Source organism: Podarcis pityusensis (genome assembly GCF_964106645.2).
Source record: "Podarcis pityusensis genome assembly, chromosome: 1".
NCBI lineage: Eukaryota > Metazoa > Chordata > Lepidosauria > Squamata > Lacertidae > Podarcis > Podarcis pityusensis.
Genome location: NC_138028.1, coordinates 82449419 through 82467023, shown reverse-complemented (window position 1 = coordinate 82467023; position 17605 = coordinate 82449419). Strand labels below are relative to the sequence as shown.

At 44.4% G+C, this 17605-nt stretch overlaps 2 protein-coding genes across 2 annotated transcripts; both read left to right on the top strand.

Moving 5' to 3' along the window:
• Nucleotides 1-2374: 2374 nt before the first annotated feature.
• Nucleotides 2375-11308, top strand: LOC308463520 (zona pellucida sperm-binding protein 3-like; the record flags this gene model as incomplete). The annotated part of the gene is made up of 9 exons (XM_080981975.1): nt 2375-2378; nt 4301-4479; nt 5096-5208; nt 6154-6257; nt 8178-8349; nt 8822-8933; nt 9409-9592; nt 10048-10257; nt 10972-11308. 9 exons carry the CDS (start codon nt 2375-2377, stop codon nt 11235-11237), a joined length of 1344 nt encoding a protein of 447 aa, XP_080838101.1. The 3' UTR covers nt 11238-11308.
• Nucleotides 11309-13077: 1769 nt separating this feature from the next.
• On the top strand, nt 13078-16217 carry LOC308463514 (uncharacterized protein; the record flags this gene model as incomplete). The annotated part of the gene is made up of 4 exons (XM_080981962.1): nt 13078-13128; nt 14043-14195; nt 15369-15497; nt 16132-16217. 3 exons carry the CDS (start codon nt 13078-13080, stop codon nt 15474-15476), a joined length of 312 nt encoding a protein of 103 aa, XP_080838088.1. The 3' UTR covers nt 15477-15497; nt 16132-16217.
• Between the last annotated feature and the right edge of the window lie 1388 nt (nt 16218-17605).

The window sequence follows — 17605 nt, the reverse complement described above, 5'->3', positions numbered from 1 at the left end:
ATAAATATTATTATTATTATTATTATTATTATTATTATTATTATTCCATTGAACAAGCAAGGGTGAGAACATTTGCATAGGCACAGGCTGTCAGTTATTCCAGGATAGAAGGGCATCCCCCACACACATAGCCACAAGTCACAATCATAAACATACTTACTTGGAAGGAAGGTTTATTGAAACCAATATGGCTTAATCCAAGTGAACGTTTAAGATTAGGGTACTGGGCTTTGTATGCTTATTGGTCACATTTCTACTGGAATACAAGGCTGTGGCTGTGGGAGAAGCAGGACCTTCTTCAGGTGCTAATGATGTGAACCCCTCCATCGTAGACACAGCTTGCAAATATGTGTAAATGGTTGTTGGCATCTATCTGTCTCTAGAGACAATGAAGTGCACTTCCATGAGTGAAGTCAAACTGATGTGTTAGCAGCACTGAAATGACCTCCCCGAAGTGCAAGCCTGGGCAGTGTATGTGGAGGTCCTGGGCCACCCAGACCACAAGACACCCCTCTCAGCCTCGCTGATGTGGTCCAAAGGAAAGCAGAGCAATACATTTGGCACTAGCATGGCTGCAGGAGTTACTGGAAGGAGGCATGCAAGATGCCATCCAACCACCTGAGGCACTCAAGATTTGTGTAGAGCATTTGTTGTTGTTTAGTCGTTTAGTGTCCGACTCTTCGTGACCCTATGGACCAGAGCACGCCAGGCACTCCTGTCTTGTGTAGGGCTTATATATTTTTAAATAAACCACATATTATAAAGACACCACAGTGTCCATTGTGCCTCATTCCAAAAGGAAACACGAACTCTGGGTAAGTGCCCGGAACCCCTGGAATCTCTCACCGCTCAGAGATTGGAGTAGCGTTCAACAATATATTTGTGGCCTCTTTCAGTGGATGGAATGTGTTACACCTGGCTTTCACATGTTTTAATATGTTTTTAGGTTTTTATTCAGTTTTAGCTTCAAACATGTTTTAATCTTTGTACTATTTTGTATGCGGCTTTCAGTTACTTTTTGTTTTTAAAAGGTGACTAATAAGTGAAATAAGTAAATAAAATACAGTATTTTAGGATGTAAAAGGGAATGGTGAAGTATTATTTCATGCTACTAAAGTAAGCTGAAATTTCTGGATATAAGATAATGACAGCAGAGAAATACAAATTCAACCTGACTATAACTCTTGATTTACACAATATTCTATGACTTGAGTACTCAAGAGCAAGAAGCAAAAGTGGTGAAAAAAACTGAAAAGGAACATCAGAATAATCTTACACACATTTGACTTCTCAACAGCTGTCCATGATTAAGACTGTAATCCCATTCACACACCTGGGCTGAAGCCTTAATTAACTCAGTGGGCCTTACTTCTAAGTAGACATGCTTAGGCTTGTGCTGCACAGCTTCAATTACTACCATTTACTAGGGAGTAAGCCCCACTGAACACAGTTAGACTTGGACTGCAATCCCAACCATGCATCTAGTCCTATTGGACTCAATGGAGCATACTCCCAGATAAGTACATTTAGGATTGCATCTGCCCCTCTCCATTGCTGTAAACAACCAAGTGGTTGTATATGTATGTGCCATGATTCAACATGATCCCCCATTTGGTCCTCAAGCCTGAGAATGAAGGACTCACCAAGTCTTCCATATACAAATTATCAATGATAAACTTTCACAGGCGGTTTGCATAGAACAACGCCTCTGAGGTTATTATAATTGTTTCATAATGAATTGCTAGGAAATGGCTACCCAGTTTAGAAAGGGAAATAGAACCATGAATGAGCAGGTTCCATTGGAGGATGCAGAGACACCTGAGCAATGCATGGACTATAAATGGAGCCAATGGGAGAGGAGGACACTTTCTTTCCCACCTGGCTGGTTGTAGCTGTGAAGGATGGAGAACCACCTATGGCTGTGGGCTTTATTTCTTTTAGCTGCTGCTGTTTCTGCCCAAAATAACTCTGGTAAATGCTGGGGGAAGAAGGGGAAATTGAAATTCTCTTGTGTGGAAGGGTTAACTAGGAACTGTTGAAACTTTTTTTTTTGGTAATGGTATGCTAACTCTCATGGGGTTGGTTTTAATAGGTGTTGACTTTGTCTTTGCTGTTAGATGCTTTGTGTTGTTCTTAAAGGAAATTCCTCCTGTTATGAAACCAGCCAAGGTATAACGTCATTAAAAAACTAGTCTGGGCAGTGGTTGGTGGTAAATGTTTACTGCCTGGTACTGGCCTGGATTGATTGATTGATTGATTGATTGATTGATGTAAGTGGAGATAGCTGGACAACTTTCTTTAACTTGCATTGAATTCATGGGGTGGGGGCTGTTTCATGCTAGCAGGCTAGCTTTACTAGCTAGGGCTAACTAAAATGGGTGAGGGGAAACATTTGAATCTTCCAGAACTCCTCTTCAGACAGGCTGTTATTCAAAATGGGGGGGTGGATGTGGATTGAGGAAGAGAAAAGCCCTTTATGATAGAAATACCATAATGTTATTGGATGGAGTAACCAGGGTGTGATGAGTTACCACATTTTTCCATGTATAAGACTAGATTTCCCCCCCAAAAAATTAGGTTAAATTTGGGGCCCATCTTATACATGGGGGCATCTTATACACGTAAAACTATGGTATGTTTCACAAAATGAGAAGTGGGGAAACTGGCCATGAAGAAAGAGCCCAAAGGTCACTGAAAGGTGGGGCAGCAGCAGCTTTCTGTTGAATCAGGCTTGGGTAAGGGCTGTGACCTCTGTGGGGCTTCCTCTCTGAGGAAGCATACAAAGAGGAAGCCCATTAATTAGACTGGACTGCACCAGGTTTCCAGTTGCACACTGGACAACTTGGACAAAGCAACAAAAGGAGCCATTCCCCACAATCATTTTGAAAACTTAAATGCCAGAAGTTACTTAGGTTCTAGTCCAGCCAGAAGCAGAATCCATTGAATTGCTGTGAGGCAGACCTCAAGAGAAATATGTGGTAGCCTTTATATTAATAAAGCTGAAGATAGATTTTAGGTGGTGCACTAGGTAGATAGAAGCTAAATCGGGTATTATTGGCTAGTGCTTGGAGGGTGTGAAGAAAACCCATTCCTTTGGGTAGTTTTGCCTAGTGGCTGGAGGGCCCACCCGAAGGTGGCAGGTGATAATCCTCTGCTTCTAGCATACTTCTCTTCAGTGTTTTCTTTTCTGGGGGTACTCAAAGGTATGCAGCACCAGTAACTTCCCCCCCAAATGTTAAAAGTGTAGCACTTGTTATTGTTAATTAATAATATTTTATTATTTATACCCCACCCATCTGGCTGGGTTTCCCCAGCCACTCAGCCTTTATTGGCATAAGTTTAAACAATGAAATCATACAAAGTCATCCAAATACATTAATAATCCAAACACATACAATATATAAAAGACTAGATAGCCACCACTGAGAAAATCAATGATGTGGCACTTATTGTAACAACTTCATAGTGAGTACCAGCGCCTTTTTTCTTCTTCAAACACACACACACACACACACACACACACACACTGCTTCTCTTGATAGGCTAAACTTTCCATTCTCCAAAACACGCACAAATTGTAGGCCCATCTGGGGTGGGGGAGTCAAAATGTTACCATAGGATGTTATTAAATATAATGTCAAAAGTAATTAACAAATGTCTGAGTCCTTAAAGTTGACTTTGTGACTTTCTGGGAAACTTCTTTCAGCCTGATGGGCCAAGTTCCCCTCAGGTTTTTGTGTGTGTTTTTTTTAAGCAATTCTCTGAACATGTGCAGTTTCATGTTTTAAGCTGAAACTTGCTTGATGAATGATAGCACTACCAAGAGCACAGGAATACACTGGGGTTTGCTTCTGCTGACCTGATGCTGAACCCATTTACTTGGCAACAGGTCTGTTTTATTTTAGAAAAAGAGAACTTTTTTAAAGTAAAAAACAAACAAAAGAAGCATCTATAACTGTGTACGTATCTCTCCAACTGTTCCCTAACTACAAATTCTTAAAATTAAGAAGGAAGGGAGGATGGTGTGACAACCCCAGTGTGTCATAGCATGGCCATACTAGGCCAACCAAGGTGGTGATGTTTGCTGCTTCCCCCATCACCTGCTACTCTCTCTGGCATCCTATTTCAGGGATTTCAATAGGCGTCTGGTTAGCCACTGTGGAAAGCAAGATGCAGGGCTGAGAGGGTGCTCGGCCTACTAGCTGCCATATTCTTTACAGTAACATATTGGTTCCGTTCATGACTGTAAAATGATGTGTGTCAGTGTTCAGTAAATGACCCGTCCCTGTGCTTTCTGCAGTGTCTGTGTCATGCGGCAGCTCGCACGTATTGATCACAGTGCCGGTGGATCTCTTTGGGACGGGCGTGGCTGTTGGCGTTCATGAACTGACCCTGGGATCTGGCTGTTCCGTGACTGCTGTTTATCAAGATGTGCTGCAGCTGGAATACCCTCTCCATGCATGTGGAGCCATCAGAGAAGTAAGAAAAGCCTGCACAGAATTGAGGAAGCTGGACTAGATGGATCTCAAAGATCCCTTCCAAATCTAGGATTCCAGGATCCTTTGTGACTTGTCTGGGTTGTATACAGAGCTGTAGCTAAGGGGTGGTGAGGTGAGCCCCCACCAGGGGCGCAGGCGAGGGGGGCGCAAAATTGGCTAAAAATATATCCATAAATATGTCTATAAATAAAATATTGATTATTGCCTCATAAGAAAAGGTTTTAAATAGAGGATGAGTTGAATGGGGTTTTAAATAGAGGATGAACTGAATGGGGGGGGGGGGGCAAAGGGTGATGAGCAGAATTTCTTTAAATGCTCTTTCATGAAATCTAACCTGATTGTGTCATAGCAGTTTGACACCAAAATATAAATTTAACATTCTAGCATTATGCTGTGTAGATGACAGCTTCAGTGGACTTTGGGGGGGTTGCACTTGCCTCTGTACTGCATAGCTTTGATTTCTGCTTTGAACAGCTGGGTGGTAAGAAGACTGGGAGTTTATATAGGCTCGATAACATTGGGTTTTCCTGAAATGCTATCTCTTTCACAGTCTTGTAAAAGATCCTAAAGACTTACAACTTATATCTGGCTCCTAGTTCCTCCCAGACAGTATCCACTATAGAAATGTTCTCTACTACATGCCTTCCGCTGCAAATGGTGTGATCCGGACCAGTCAGTTCTCACATCCCATAGATTGTTTCTACCTAAGGTAAGTCTTGGTTCTGGAAGGAATATTGTGCAAGTGAGAGATGCTGGACTATCCCATTAATGTAAGAAAAGAAGGTGGGGCCTCCTCCTCCTCCTCCTCCTCTTCCTCTTCTTCTCCTTCAGATTTGCAAAAGACAATAAGCAAAGCAGCAAACTAAAATACATTTTTAAAATAAAAAAACCCCAGTCATAATGGTAAGGAGAATCAGTGCTGGTTTTCTAGAAAAGGAGGTGCTGGAACTCCCCATGAACACCTCGCTCGTTCTCTTAGAATGGCCATGGCACCCACCTGAGAGGTGCCAGAACTGAGTTCCAGAGAGTTCTGGCTGAAAAAAAAGCCCCGAGGAGAATAAAAATAAAAGAGCTAGAAAAAGAATGAGTAGCATAAATGTGTAGCATATATTCAGTCATAGGATACAAGGTTCATATGTATACAAAATATATCCAGGACTCATAAATGTCTCCAGATAAAATCATGTTTAGTAGGAATGTGCCAACCATTAAATTGTTTTGTCATATGAATCACAAACAGCCCCAAAACAGATGCAAAGTCTGAGGGGTCTGCAACGCCTCCGGCAGCATGCCTCTTACGCTTTTGATCACATCTAGTCTCCAAATACTTAAATGTGTGGATCTAGCTTCTCCCATTGGCTATCTGGCCAAGGTAGCATCTTTCATTCTAGGAAGAATGTTTTAATGGATGGATTGTGTTAAGGAGATGTTGAGATGTCTTGGTGTCTATCCCTGAGGTTTGATCCTTAGCAAAGTGTGGCAATTTAGTCTGCAGCTGCTAAAACACCATGTACTTTGGGGGCCTACAAGGATAATAACAGCATGCAAAAAGAAAGAAGAGGCATGTGATGCATAAGATCTGTCCTACAGAAAGAGCAATAAGCCTTCTGAATTATATAAGAAGGAAGTAGATGAAACCTGGTTTCTCTTCTAGGTCATGGAATGTCTCCTCACTTGGAATACAGCCCACATGGATCCCTTTCAAATCCACCGTGATGGAAAATCAGCGCTTGGAGTTTGCCCTTGAAGTCTATGACAGTGAGTGCTCTTAATCAGCTGGCTAGCATGCCTCTCTCCAATTTACAGTAAGCTGCAATATTAGTTAAACCTAGGAACAGAGTTGCCCACTTGATTAAACATTGGTTGGAGAGAGGTGACAATAGTTTATTTGGGAAACAAAAGGTGTTTTCTTATAGGGTTGTTTGCTTCTGGTGGACACGTGTTCCATTTGCACCTCTGCAAGGTTTTGGGGGGGGGGTGTAAGCTTTTATACAGTAATGGCTGGTGGTCTTTGGCTCACAGGCTGCATTCACCCTTGGCCAGTTCCCTTGGCCTCGGCCCAGTATACCTGAAGGAGCGTCTTCACCCCCATTGTTCTGCCTGGACACTGAGGTCCAGTGCCGAGGGCCTTTTGGCGGTTCCCTCACTGTGAGAAGCAAAGTTACAGGGAACCAGGCAGAGGGCCTTCTCGGTAGTGGCATCCGCCCTGTGGAATGCCCTCCCACCAGATGTCAAAGAAATAAACAACTATCTGACTTTTAGAAGACATCTGAAGGCAGCCCTGTTTAGGGAAGCTTTTAATATTCAATGAATTATTGTATTTTAATATTTTGTTGGAAGCCGCCCAAAGTGGCTGGGGAAACCTAGCCAGATGGGCGGGGTATAAATAAATCATCATGACCATCATTTATTAATATTTCAACCTTTTTGAGTCCATGGCTCCCTTGACCAACTACCTTCTTTCTGTGGCACCCCTGTGGCACTCAGGAGCCCAGTAATGTCACCCCTTGCCTTCAGAGCTGGCAGCCTCTCACTCTTTTTCGAAAACCCTCCCTCGTGGAATGTTCCCTCTCCTCTCCACTCTCCTTGGGAGTCCTCTGGGCAGCCACTGCTGCTGCTCCTGGTCTCTGAGCCAACCCCCCACCCCAAAGAAAGGTGCCTCCTCATGCCACCCCACAGGAGCCTGGGAAGAGGATGCCTCAAGCCTTAGCAGTGCAATGGAGACTGGCTGAAGGTGAATGTGAGGCCACCATCTTTCTCATCTTGGGAGGCAGCGGTGGGTGCCACCAGGCCAGCATGGTGGAAAGGCTCCCCTTCAGCACCCGGCACTCAGCTCACAGGCAGGCCTTACACAGCAAACACAAGGCCAGTGCAATGCTTGTCTGCCTACCTGCCTGTCCGGCCTCCCACTTGTCTGTCCATTCCCAACAGCAAGGGATGGTGGACTGGCTGGCTGGACTCCCTCGCCCACTTGCTTACTCCAAGGCCACTTCAGCTCCTGGCAACCAGTACCCCCTGGCCAGCCCCAGAGGCCCCATTCACCTGGGGAGCTTGTGGCCAGGGCTGGTGCAATAAACAGCTGTGCAAGCCTTTGAGAAGCAGAGACTTGAGAAGGCATCAGAGGAGGGAGGGGAGGAAAGAGAGGGCTGGAGGCCACTGTGGCCCCCCTGGCCATCATTCAAGGCACCCCAGGGTGCCACCGTACACTGGTTGAAAACCACTGCACTAGGGGCTAATTGCCAGGGCTGGGCATGGGCACCTCATGCTCCTGCAGAACACATACATGCACAGACACATAGGCCCCTCCTCAGCTGATCAGTCAGTGGAGAGGTTACATTATGCAGTATATTTGAATGTTGAATGTGTAAGTGTATGACTAGAGACAGCGGATAAAACAAACACCATTAGATGTGCTGCTTGCTAAGTGTTTAATGGTTATTGTATTTGTTTAAAAACCAATAGAAATTTGTTTTAAAATGGAGAAGGGACAGCAGCAAGGAGGAAATGGCTTACACAGAAGGGGCCCATTAAAGAAATCTTACCCAAGTCCTTCCAAATAACCTGGAAGTAATACTGGCAGGTGAAGTGCTGTGTTCTAGCAAGGGAGCTTGTAGTTATGTGGCTCTTGGCTTGCTTCTTACTGACGTGTATGTAATGATTCTATGTTCTTCCTTCCAGGTACCTGGTCAGCACCTAGGTCTGACCCCACTTACTATCTTGGGGATCTAATCAACATCCAAGCATCAGTAAGGAAGGGCAGCCACGTTCCTCTGAAGATCTACATTGATGAGTGTGTTGCCCGGCCAAACGCTGAGTCCTCTGTGAAATACGAAGTCATCACAAATCATGGGTAGGAGATGGGGAGTGGCAGGCCCAGGCATGGGGGAATGGCAACAGGGGAAAAGAAAACTGGAATCGGTTCTATGGCTGTGACCACATTCAACACTGAAGTTAATTGAAAATGGGACTTGAGCTAGGGGTGGCAAAGCTCTTCTAAGCTAGGGGTGGCAAAGCTGTGGGCCCTCCAGATGATTTTGGAGGGCAGCTCCCTTCAGCGCTGACCAGCAGAGCCATGTGCTGCCGCCGCCATTGTGTTTAGCTGGATCCAGAGTTTGCTACAAATTGTTGTTGTGCAAAAGAAAGGAAGAGATATTAAACACTATATGCCTGTTGAAATAAGAGTACATTCACTTCTTTTTTCTTGAAAGATAGATGTTTAGCTTGTTTAGAAATTGACCAGCTCTGCCATGAGTGTGGCACTCATGTTAATAATAGGACGGAGGAAATTGGATCATTCATGCCTGCTTCTGTCTGTATTGCAGGTGCCTTGTAGATGGGCAGCAAAGCAACTCCCGTTTTCTCCCCACGCAGGAAGATGGAATCAGCCGCCTCCAGCTGGACACATTCACCTTCATTGGGGCCTCCAACCACCAGGTTGAGGGGGAAGGGGGGGGGAGGGAACTGAACCTCCGATATGGGACTAGTACTACACTAGTTTTATGGTCAACTGCTGTTTGGGGGGACAGTGGAGTTAGTAAGCATGTGGAAAATCGAATGTCAACTTTATGGATGAGACATTGCCTCACGTCAATGAGTCTGCGTGAGTGATGAGGGCATCCTTCTGTTAGCATTCCAGTTTTCCCATCCTGTGAGGGCCCATGGGCCGTGTTGTTTCCCCTCCCATTTATCTCACAAGGGGCTTGAATGGCACATCCACAATATCAGATGCACCTTAGTTTTGGCGGTGCTAGTGAGAGTCTGAGTCTCCATGCCAGGCATTTGCACTCTGCCACTGGGTTGATGAACCTGCCCTTGTGTGTGTCAGATTTAGTTTTGCAAGGTCCTCCCTAGCCTACAAATGCTAGGAACAGAGTGACAACCTAATGTACAACCTAATTTGATTGTCTAGATCTACCTCATATGTCACTTGAAGGCGGTGCCTCTTGGCTCTGCGGACCCTCGCAACAAGGCATGCTCCTATGACCTCACTACTGCATCATGGAGTTCCTATGAAGGAGGAGATTGCTCCTGTTGTGGTTCTCCTAGTGGGTGTGAGAGCAAGAAGAGGAAGAGAAGGCAACAGCAGAAGAAAGGTGAAATCCTCTCCCTAAAACCTATTTTGTATCATTGACTTTATGTACCTGCTAATCAAAAGGTTCAAAAGAATGACTGCCTACTGCAGAGATGCAGTTGGACTCCAACTTCCAGTATTCCCAAGTCACAATGGTCAGTGGTCAGGGATGGATGGAAATTGTAGTCTACGTCTGAAGGACACCATGTTGACTTCCGCTGGTCAACTGGCTCCATTTGGCGCCCAAACAGAAGCAGCCACTTATTTGTAACTTGTATGGCTTCACTCGCTCGTTTCACCATAAATGCTGGGAACAACATTTCCAACCATGACCTATATTTGGAGGAGAGTTAAAACAGCTTGCCCTGTTCATTTCTATACAAGAGCTGTATAGAGAAGGCTGAAAATACTGTGTGACAACAAATGGGCGAGTAGGTCTGTATTCGTGAGCCTTTGATTTGTGCTTCCTCCTTGCAGGATTGTCTGGAGAAGCCAACCTCAAGCTTGGTCCCCTTGCACTGAAAGAAAAGCCAACAAACAGCTCCTCCACACTGAATGACATCAGCACTTCTGAGACGATGTCTGTGGTGACCAGCTATGCCACACTCAAGGCTCCCCAGGCTGCTGAGTTGCCTGCTAACCAGAGGGTGACTATTATCGTGAGGGAGAGAGTGAAGGAAGGATCTGGTAAGAGCTTCAGAATTGATAGAGAATGGTCCAAACACAATGATAAATTTTTCAGCACAGCAATGACTTAAACTGACAAGACTAATTATGTATGTTAACATGAAACAACCAAATTGAGCTGCACAAAATCCTGGCATGGTTTTGGCCATAATATTTAGGAGTGAAATAAGATGGAATAAAAAAATAGTCCTCTTGCATTTTATAGCAGGGGGACAGGCCCTTCAGTTTGTCACCTAGGAATTCCATGAGATTTGAACAAGGTTCTGTCACTTGGGCCATATGGGATGGCATTGTTTTGTGTAGACATGGTGCAAGACAACTAGGTGTGAACAGCACCAACTCCGCAATAAACTGCTGTGTGGAGAAGGGTCTGTTGTCGATGGAGTAGATGACGTCCCCTATCTGTAAGGCTTGATTTGAGCCTGGGCTCAGATCCGAAACCTGTATTTGCCCCAGCAAAAGTGCCTTTTGGCATCGGCAGAGTATACTTTCCTTGCCACTGAAAAGCAACAACCAGTTACTTTGAGACTGGAGGCCTGTAGGTCTGAAAGCCTTGACACCCAGTAAGCTCTGTATTTTATTGCACAGTGCCTTTCTAAATTTTGAAGTACAAATAGTTCTGTGATGTGGATGAAGTAAGGAACAACCAGCTTTATAACATCTCTGTGAACTGCCTCTGTTGACACTCCTCTTTTCCCTCCCTTCCGCCAATAGGGTTCTTCCTCCATTTCCCCTTCTCCATTGCCACCATGGTCATAATAACTACCTGTGCCTTCATTATATTTCTGTCGATTATGGGCTGTTACTGCTCCAGCAGACGGTCCCGTCGTGGATATCGCATGAAGACCATCCGTGCAGCTTTGGTGGAAGTTAGTGCCGTTGCCATGGCACCTGCAGCAACTGGCTCAGTAGCTGTTGTTTCCTCTGGGAAATCCAGAGCTATCTCCAAGAGACCTGACAGGAGAGTAGCCAGCAGCTAGTGGGCAAATGGCTTCTCTCCGAAGATTCAGCTGTTTAACAAATAAATGATTGACAGTGCAAAAACACAAAAGTGTGGTGGTATTTTATTAAAAACTGTACACAAGGGTTTTAAGTGGAGAGTTAAAAACAAAAATGGAAGGGCAGGCCCATGGATGTATTCCTTTGCTCTCTAGAAATTGCTTGACTAGTGGTGCCTGTGAAAGACCTTAGGACCGTTTCGAAATTGGAAAGTACCGTAATGAGGGAGAAATGTGATTCAGTTTGCATTTAAAGGTGAACCTACCAAATTCACACTTCCTGAAATTATACGAGTTCTAAAGCAGCGCCATCCTTTGAAATTCATTCTTGTCCAAATTTTGCAATGCGGTTCTCCAGTGAAGTAATTTGTGCATAATAGTGCATATATGAGTGAAAATAACATGCAAAAAAAGTATATTGGGGGAAATTGTGCTATGAAAACTGTGTCTAGATGGGAAAATTGCATACAAATCTGTGTATATTAGGAGAAATTTGCACTAACATGCTGATGGGTTTTCATGGGGACTTTTTTTTTTTTTTTTTGCATGCTGATTTAAATACAGTGGTACCTTGGGTTAGACGCTTCAGGTTACAGACTCTGCTAACACAGAAATAGTACCTTGGGTTAAGAACTTTGCTTCAGGATGAGAACAGAAATCACGTGGTGGCAGTTTCAGGTTAAGAACGGACTTCCAGAACGAATTAAGTTCTTAACCCAAGGTACCACTGTATTTGGAAAAAGTGAAATGGAAAGAAATCAAAATTGACAGATTTGCCCACCCATTTTTGGAGGTCATTATGAATTTTACACCACCCACTCATATTTCTATGTGATCATGTATATGCTTCTTTAGATATGCAAGCTGGAAGATAGGCAGACCCACGGGATCTTTGCCACAAGAAACAAACATGGCTGCTTTCTCTTGTAAACTGTTTTAAGTTCCTAACTTGCTGCTCTCTTCCACCGAGTCAGCTAATCAGGACACAATAACTAAAAATTAGGGGGACTAATAAGAGGAGTTCCCAACCTGCCTTTGTCATGTAACACTAATGTGGGGTAGCAGTCAGGAGATATTGGTAGGGTGGGAATGCTGTTCCTCTGCAGTCCTTTCTCACTTTAAAATGAGCCTTCCCCCAATGAAGACCAGCTGAGGAAAACCAACAACATGCTAATGCTTTGAGGAGCCTCAGGAATAGAAGTTACTGGTGCTAAAGGAGAGGATTTGCAAATCACTCCTCACCCATCCCTTTCTCCCTGCCTGTTGCTATCTCACTTCTTTCTCTTGTTCAAATGTCTGTCATAATAAATAAAGCAAACCCCCCTACTTTCTCTATCATTGTAAATAAAACAAAACCACTTTGAGTAAGCAGTTTAATTTTATGCTTCCAAACCACAAAATGTGTCATCTGAGGTTACTTTGGATAAACAGCTTGAGGAACAGGTGGCAGCAGAGAGGCACAGAATAATAACAGCAGGATTGCCTGTGACAAGGAAGTTCCTTGTCCCAGCTTATTCTGCTTTTGATGTGCATATGCAATGACTATCTCAAAGGTGTACTCTTCTGCTTAATTGTGACACGAATGTGCCTTACCTTTGGATGGAAGCTAATTTGAGGGGAAGAAGGCATCCAATAGCAGTATTTCTCAAGGAACTATAGGGTAGGTAAAGGCAAAAGGTAAAGGACCTGTGGACGGTTAAGTCCAGTCAAAGGTGACTATGGGATGTAGCGCTCATCTTGCTTTCAGGCCGAGGGAGCCGGTGTTTGTCCACAGACAGCTTTCCAGGTCATGTGGTTACAGGGTAGATATGGATTGTGACTAATGTCATGCTTCAAATACCAGCAATGGGAGAATACCGAGCCAGAACAAATGGTAATGTGTACACAGCTTAAATCCCCCAGGCCACTTACCAGACAGCCTACCTATGTAGTTCTGCAGCCCCACCCACCAATTGGTCAGTGTGAGGTCTCCATCAAACTTGCCTTGTGTTCTTCCTCCATCACCCATCATCACAGCTAGCAGGTACAAAGCTGCTATGCCACCAGCAGCCAAATATGCTCTATTGCTTGATCTATGTCTGGTGGGCTGGGCCCCACTACCAGGTTGCAGCCTGATTTGAAGTGGATTTGCAACAGCAGCATTACCACCATACAAATATTTGGTAACACAGGAGTGGACTTGGGTAATCTTTCATAATATGGTGCACTGTGTGAGGCCAAAATTTGGTGCCCCCAAATGGATCCTCAATTTTGTGCCCCCGTAGCTTGGCACCCCAATCAGCAGAACCAACCACACCATCCTAGATCTGGCACTGGGTAACAAATTAACCCAAATTACCCAAACACATGCTTTGTTTTAAAGGGAGATCACACATAGAGGCAGGTCACTTTCCCCTGCTCAATTCCTAACTGAACATGCAGGATTGAAAATTATTATTATTATTTATTAAGTTTATATACCGTCCTTCACCCAAAGATCTCCTTGACGTGATGCGCCAAAGGTGAAATGCCCTTTGGTGTTGCTCCTCTGGGGCTGACCCACCACCCATGGTGGAACCTCTTTTTACGCTGGGCAGAAAAGCACCGGTGCTGGGAACACGCCCTGTGCCAGCAGCAGAAATCCCTGCCTGCGCTTCCTTCTTGGCTTGCTCAGCACCAGCATTGCCACTGTGTGGCAGTACTGCTTCACTCAGGCCACACATAGGTCTGGTGGGGGTGGGCGGGAGTCAATAATGTTCTTGGGTAACCATATTCCTAGAAGTGGCACCATTCGCCCTTCTCTTTCAGGTGAGAGCCTGTCTTGTCATCTACATTACCTGCACAATTGTGGTGGCTGTGATCAATGTTTTCTACTTGGAAGACATACCGTTCAGTCCCCGTTATGGGAACTTGAGGTGCAGTAGAATTGAGGAGTACTGTGAAATGGGGCATCAGGTTGCAGTGAGTACTTCCAGGGTCCAAGCCAGGTCTCTGTTTCCTCCATGAAAACTACTTTAGAATAAACAGTGCTACTGACATACAGATGTGGAAGCTGCATCGGAGGGGTGGTGGGTAGGGAGTTATTAATTGCCAGTATAATGCTGGGCACCCTCTCTTGTTTAGATGCATACAATAAATAGCATGCGCGCACCCACAAGTTACATTCTACAAGAAGAAAATTCATTTTCTGGGGTCAAAGCATCTAGGTGCAAATGCACTACAGTGGTCCTTGAACGTAATCCGTTCCAGAAGTCTGTTCCAAAACCAAAGCGTTCCAAAACCAAGGCGCACTTTCCCATAGAAATGAATGCAACATGGATTCATCCATTCCAGACTTTTAAAAACAACCCCTAAAACGACAAGTTAACATGAAAGTAAAATTGGGAAATGGGGGGATAATGGGGATTATGTACTTTTGTTAAAATTGTCATGTTGGAATTCCTAATAAAAAAAATTATTTAAAAAACAACAACAATGAACATGTGCTGAGCTGCAAATGTCCCACCCATAGCAGATATGTCATACTGCGCCTACTGGTGTGAACATAAAAAAGCAGGATGCACATCTAGAAAAAACTCAGTGCTCCTGATGCTGTCATCTGCTGGTAGCTTACAATGGAAAAGCAATAGGGTAGCACTAGGAACCACCCACCGGGAAGCAGCCATACTCTGATGAAAGTCCTAGGAATTCTTCTATAGAGATGCCTAGCTCCCCTCCAGAATTGCACTTTTCAGCTTCCCTGGAATTGTACTGTTTAAGTCTGCACTGTACAAATATCTTCAGCCACAGAAGCAGCATGTGCCTCAGCTACTGTGCCATATGTTTTTTTGTTTCTTTTGCCTTTTCTGGCTGCAATATGCTTCTGTGTGATTTTCCCCCTACATTGAAACCCTGGAGTGACTCTGCCAGTCAATGTAAACAATATTAAACTAGATGAACCATGGTTTCCTATGTTGTTCCTATGATCTAGAATTGCAAGGCTTGCAGACCTGTGTTTCCAGTACCTTAAAATCAATGGGACTCACATCTAAGTAAATGTACTGTACCTCAGAGTCAGCTGTCAATAAGTCTCTCCTTTGAGCAGAGGGTAACAGAACGACCATCTCATTCACTGTCTCATGCTCTATTTTGAAGGAGTGTTGTACAGTCATGCGTAACAATCTCCTGGTTTTAACTTCCCTAGGATTCTTTATTTGCATTTCCATGGCAGCCTTTGGATGCAAAGCTGTGTGTCGTAGATAGACCACCGCTGATTAGGATGCGGTAAGTTTGCTAGTCTTCTATTATGGGAGGAAGCGGGTGCCAAGTGATGTAGGAAATAGCAAGGTCAGAGATTCGTGAGTTGGAGAAGAGGAGGCTGGAGACAGTGATAGAGGCACATGCTATTTTGGTCACTAATGCCCTGCACCAAACACCATCACATCCCAGACTCATACAAGTGATGGATAAAATATGATTAACTGTGAACACAGGTAGGGGACTGCACTGTACTGCTGCATTTCTGTAGGGGGGGGGACCCTACAGAGATTGAATAAGAAAAACACTCCAGGCTGGCCTATCTGACTTAGAAGGTTAAGGCTTGCCTGCACATTTTCCTTTATAACTTTCTTTATAAGAGTCCAATTGACTTACTAGGAAGGAAGGAAGGAAGGAAGGAAGGAAGGAAGGAAGGAAGGAAGGAAGATGTAAATGTGTATCCCCCTCTCAGTACAATGGCCCTGTTTGGGAAGTAAATATGCTTAAAGGTTACACTCATGGTGTGGTGGCCACAGATAAGGCATTTTTAGGCAGGCTCTAGCATTTAAATCAGACATGAAGGGGGAAGGGAGGAGGAGATGCAAAAAGGCTGGTGCTGACTGCTTATGAGAAGAACCTGAGTTTCTGTTTTCCTTCACAGCCTATTTCCTCTTGAGGCATGAATGGAATGGAATGGTTGCCCGGCATTTCCTCAGTTCCATTGAAGTCAAACAGAAAGCTGCAACTAGACTTTTTTGCCCTGAGCCTAAATCCTTAGTACCTGAAGGAACTTCAGTTCCTTCAGGTACTAACTCCACAAACTCCCTTTGTGGAGACTAGTGACTTCCCACCCACCCACTTAAGAGCACACACTGTGATTTTGCCCTTCCCCCCTCAGTTGTTTATTATGCTCACCAAACTCTTGGATATTAACTTCAGACTGTGTACTATTTCATCACTCTCACTTGCCTTTCGAGGACAAGGGTTCTCCCTCAGAATACTAAAACCCGGGGCCAATCCAATGAAGTTGAATGTAGGACGAAATTTGTTGCCACAAGATGTAGTGGTGACAACCAGCTTGGATGGCTTTAAAAGAGAATGAGACAAATTCATGGAAGAGAAAGTTATCAATGACTACCAGTCATGATAGTTATATTCTACTTTCTCTGTCAGAGGTTGTATGCCTGTGAGCACCAGCTGCTGGGAACTGCAGACAGGGAAAGTGCTGTTGCACTCTGGTTGGCCACTGTCAGAAAAGGATGCTGGATTATATGGGACTTTTTGTGATCCAGCAGGACTATTTTTTTATATTCTCCATAAGTTGTTGGACTAGAGCTCCCATCATCCCTGACCACTGGCCATGTTGGTAGAGTTGGTGGGAAGTGGAGTCCCACAACATCTGGACAAGTTCCCCATCTTATCCTAGGATAAAAATGCACTATGTTGCATTGAAACCAATGTACTACAAAGATTATGGCACAGTGGCCAGAGATTTAGATAGGTCTAAATGTCATATTTAGGGATACGGGTGGCACTGTGGTCTAAACCACTGAGTCTCTTGGGCTTGCCGATCAGAAGGTCGGCGGTTTGAATCCCCGTGACAGGGTGAGCTCCCGTTGCTCGGTCCCAGCTCCTGCACACCTAGCAGTTCGAAAGCACATCAAAATTCAAGTAGATACCTTCCAGCGGGAAGGTAAACGGCGTTTCTGTGCACTGCTCTGGTTTCGCCAGAAGTGGCTTAATCATGCTGGCCACATGACCCGGAAAAACTGTCCGCGGACAAACGTCGGCTCCCTAGGCCAGTAAAGCGAGATGAGCGCCACAACCCCAGAGTCGTTCGAGACTGAACTTAACTGTCAGGGGTCCTTTACCTTTACCTTTAAATGTCATATATAATTTCCATTATCTAATTGCTTCTTTTGCATTTCCAATGACAAATCCCAGCATAGCTCTGTGTAGTCCTTGCTCTTTTGCTCAGAATACCATTCTAAACTTTTTTGTTGTAATAACGTATGTCATTACTCTCTTAATCTTGATACAAACAGCAGGCACTATGTTCTCACCAAGAAATATCATCCTTTTAAAAAAATCTCTTTATTAAGTTTAGTTTCAAACACCAGCCTAAGGAAGAGTTC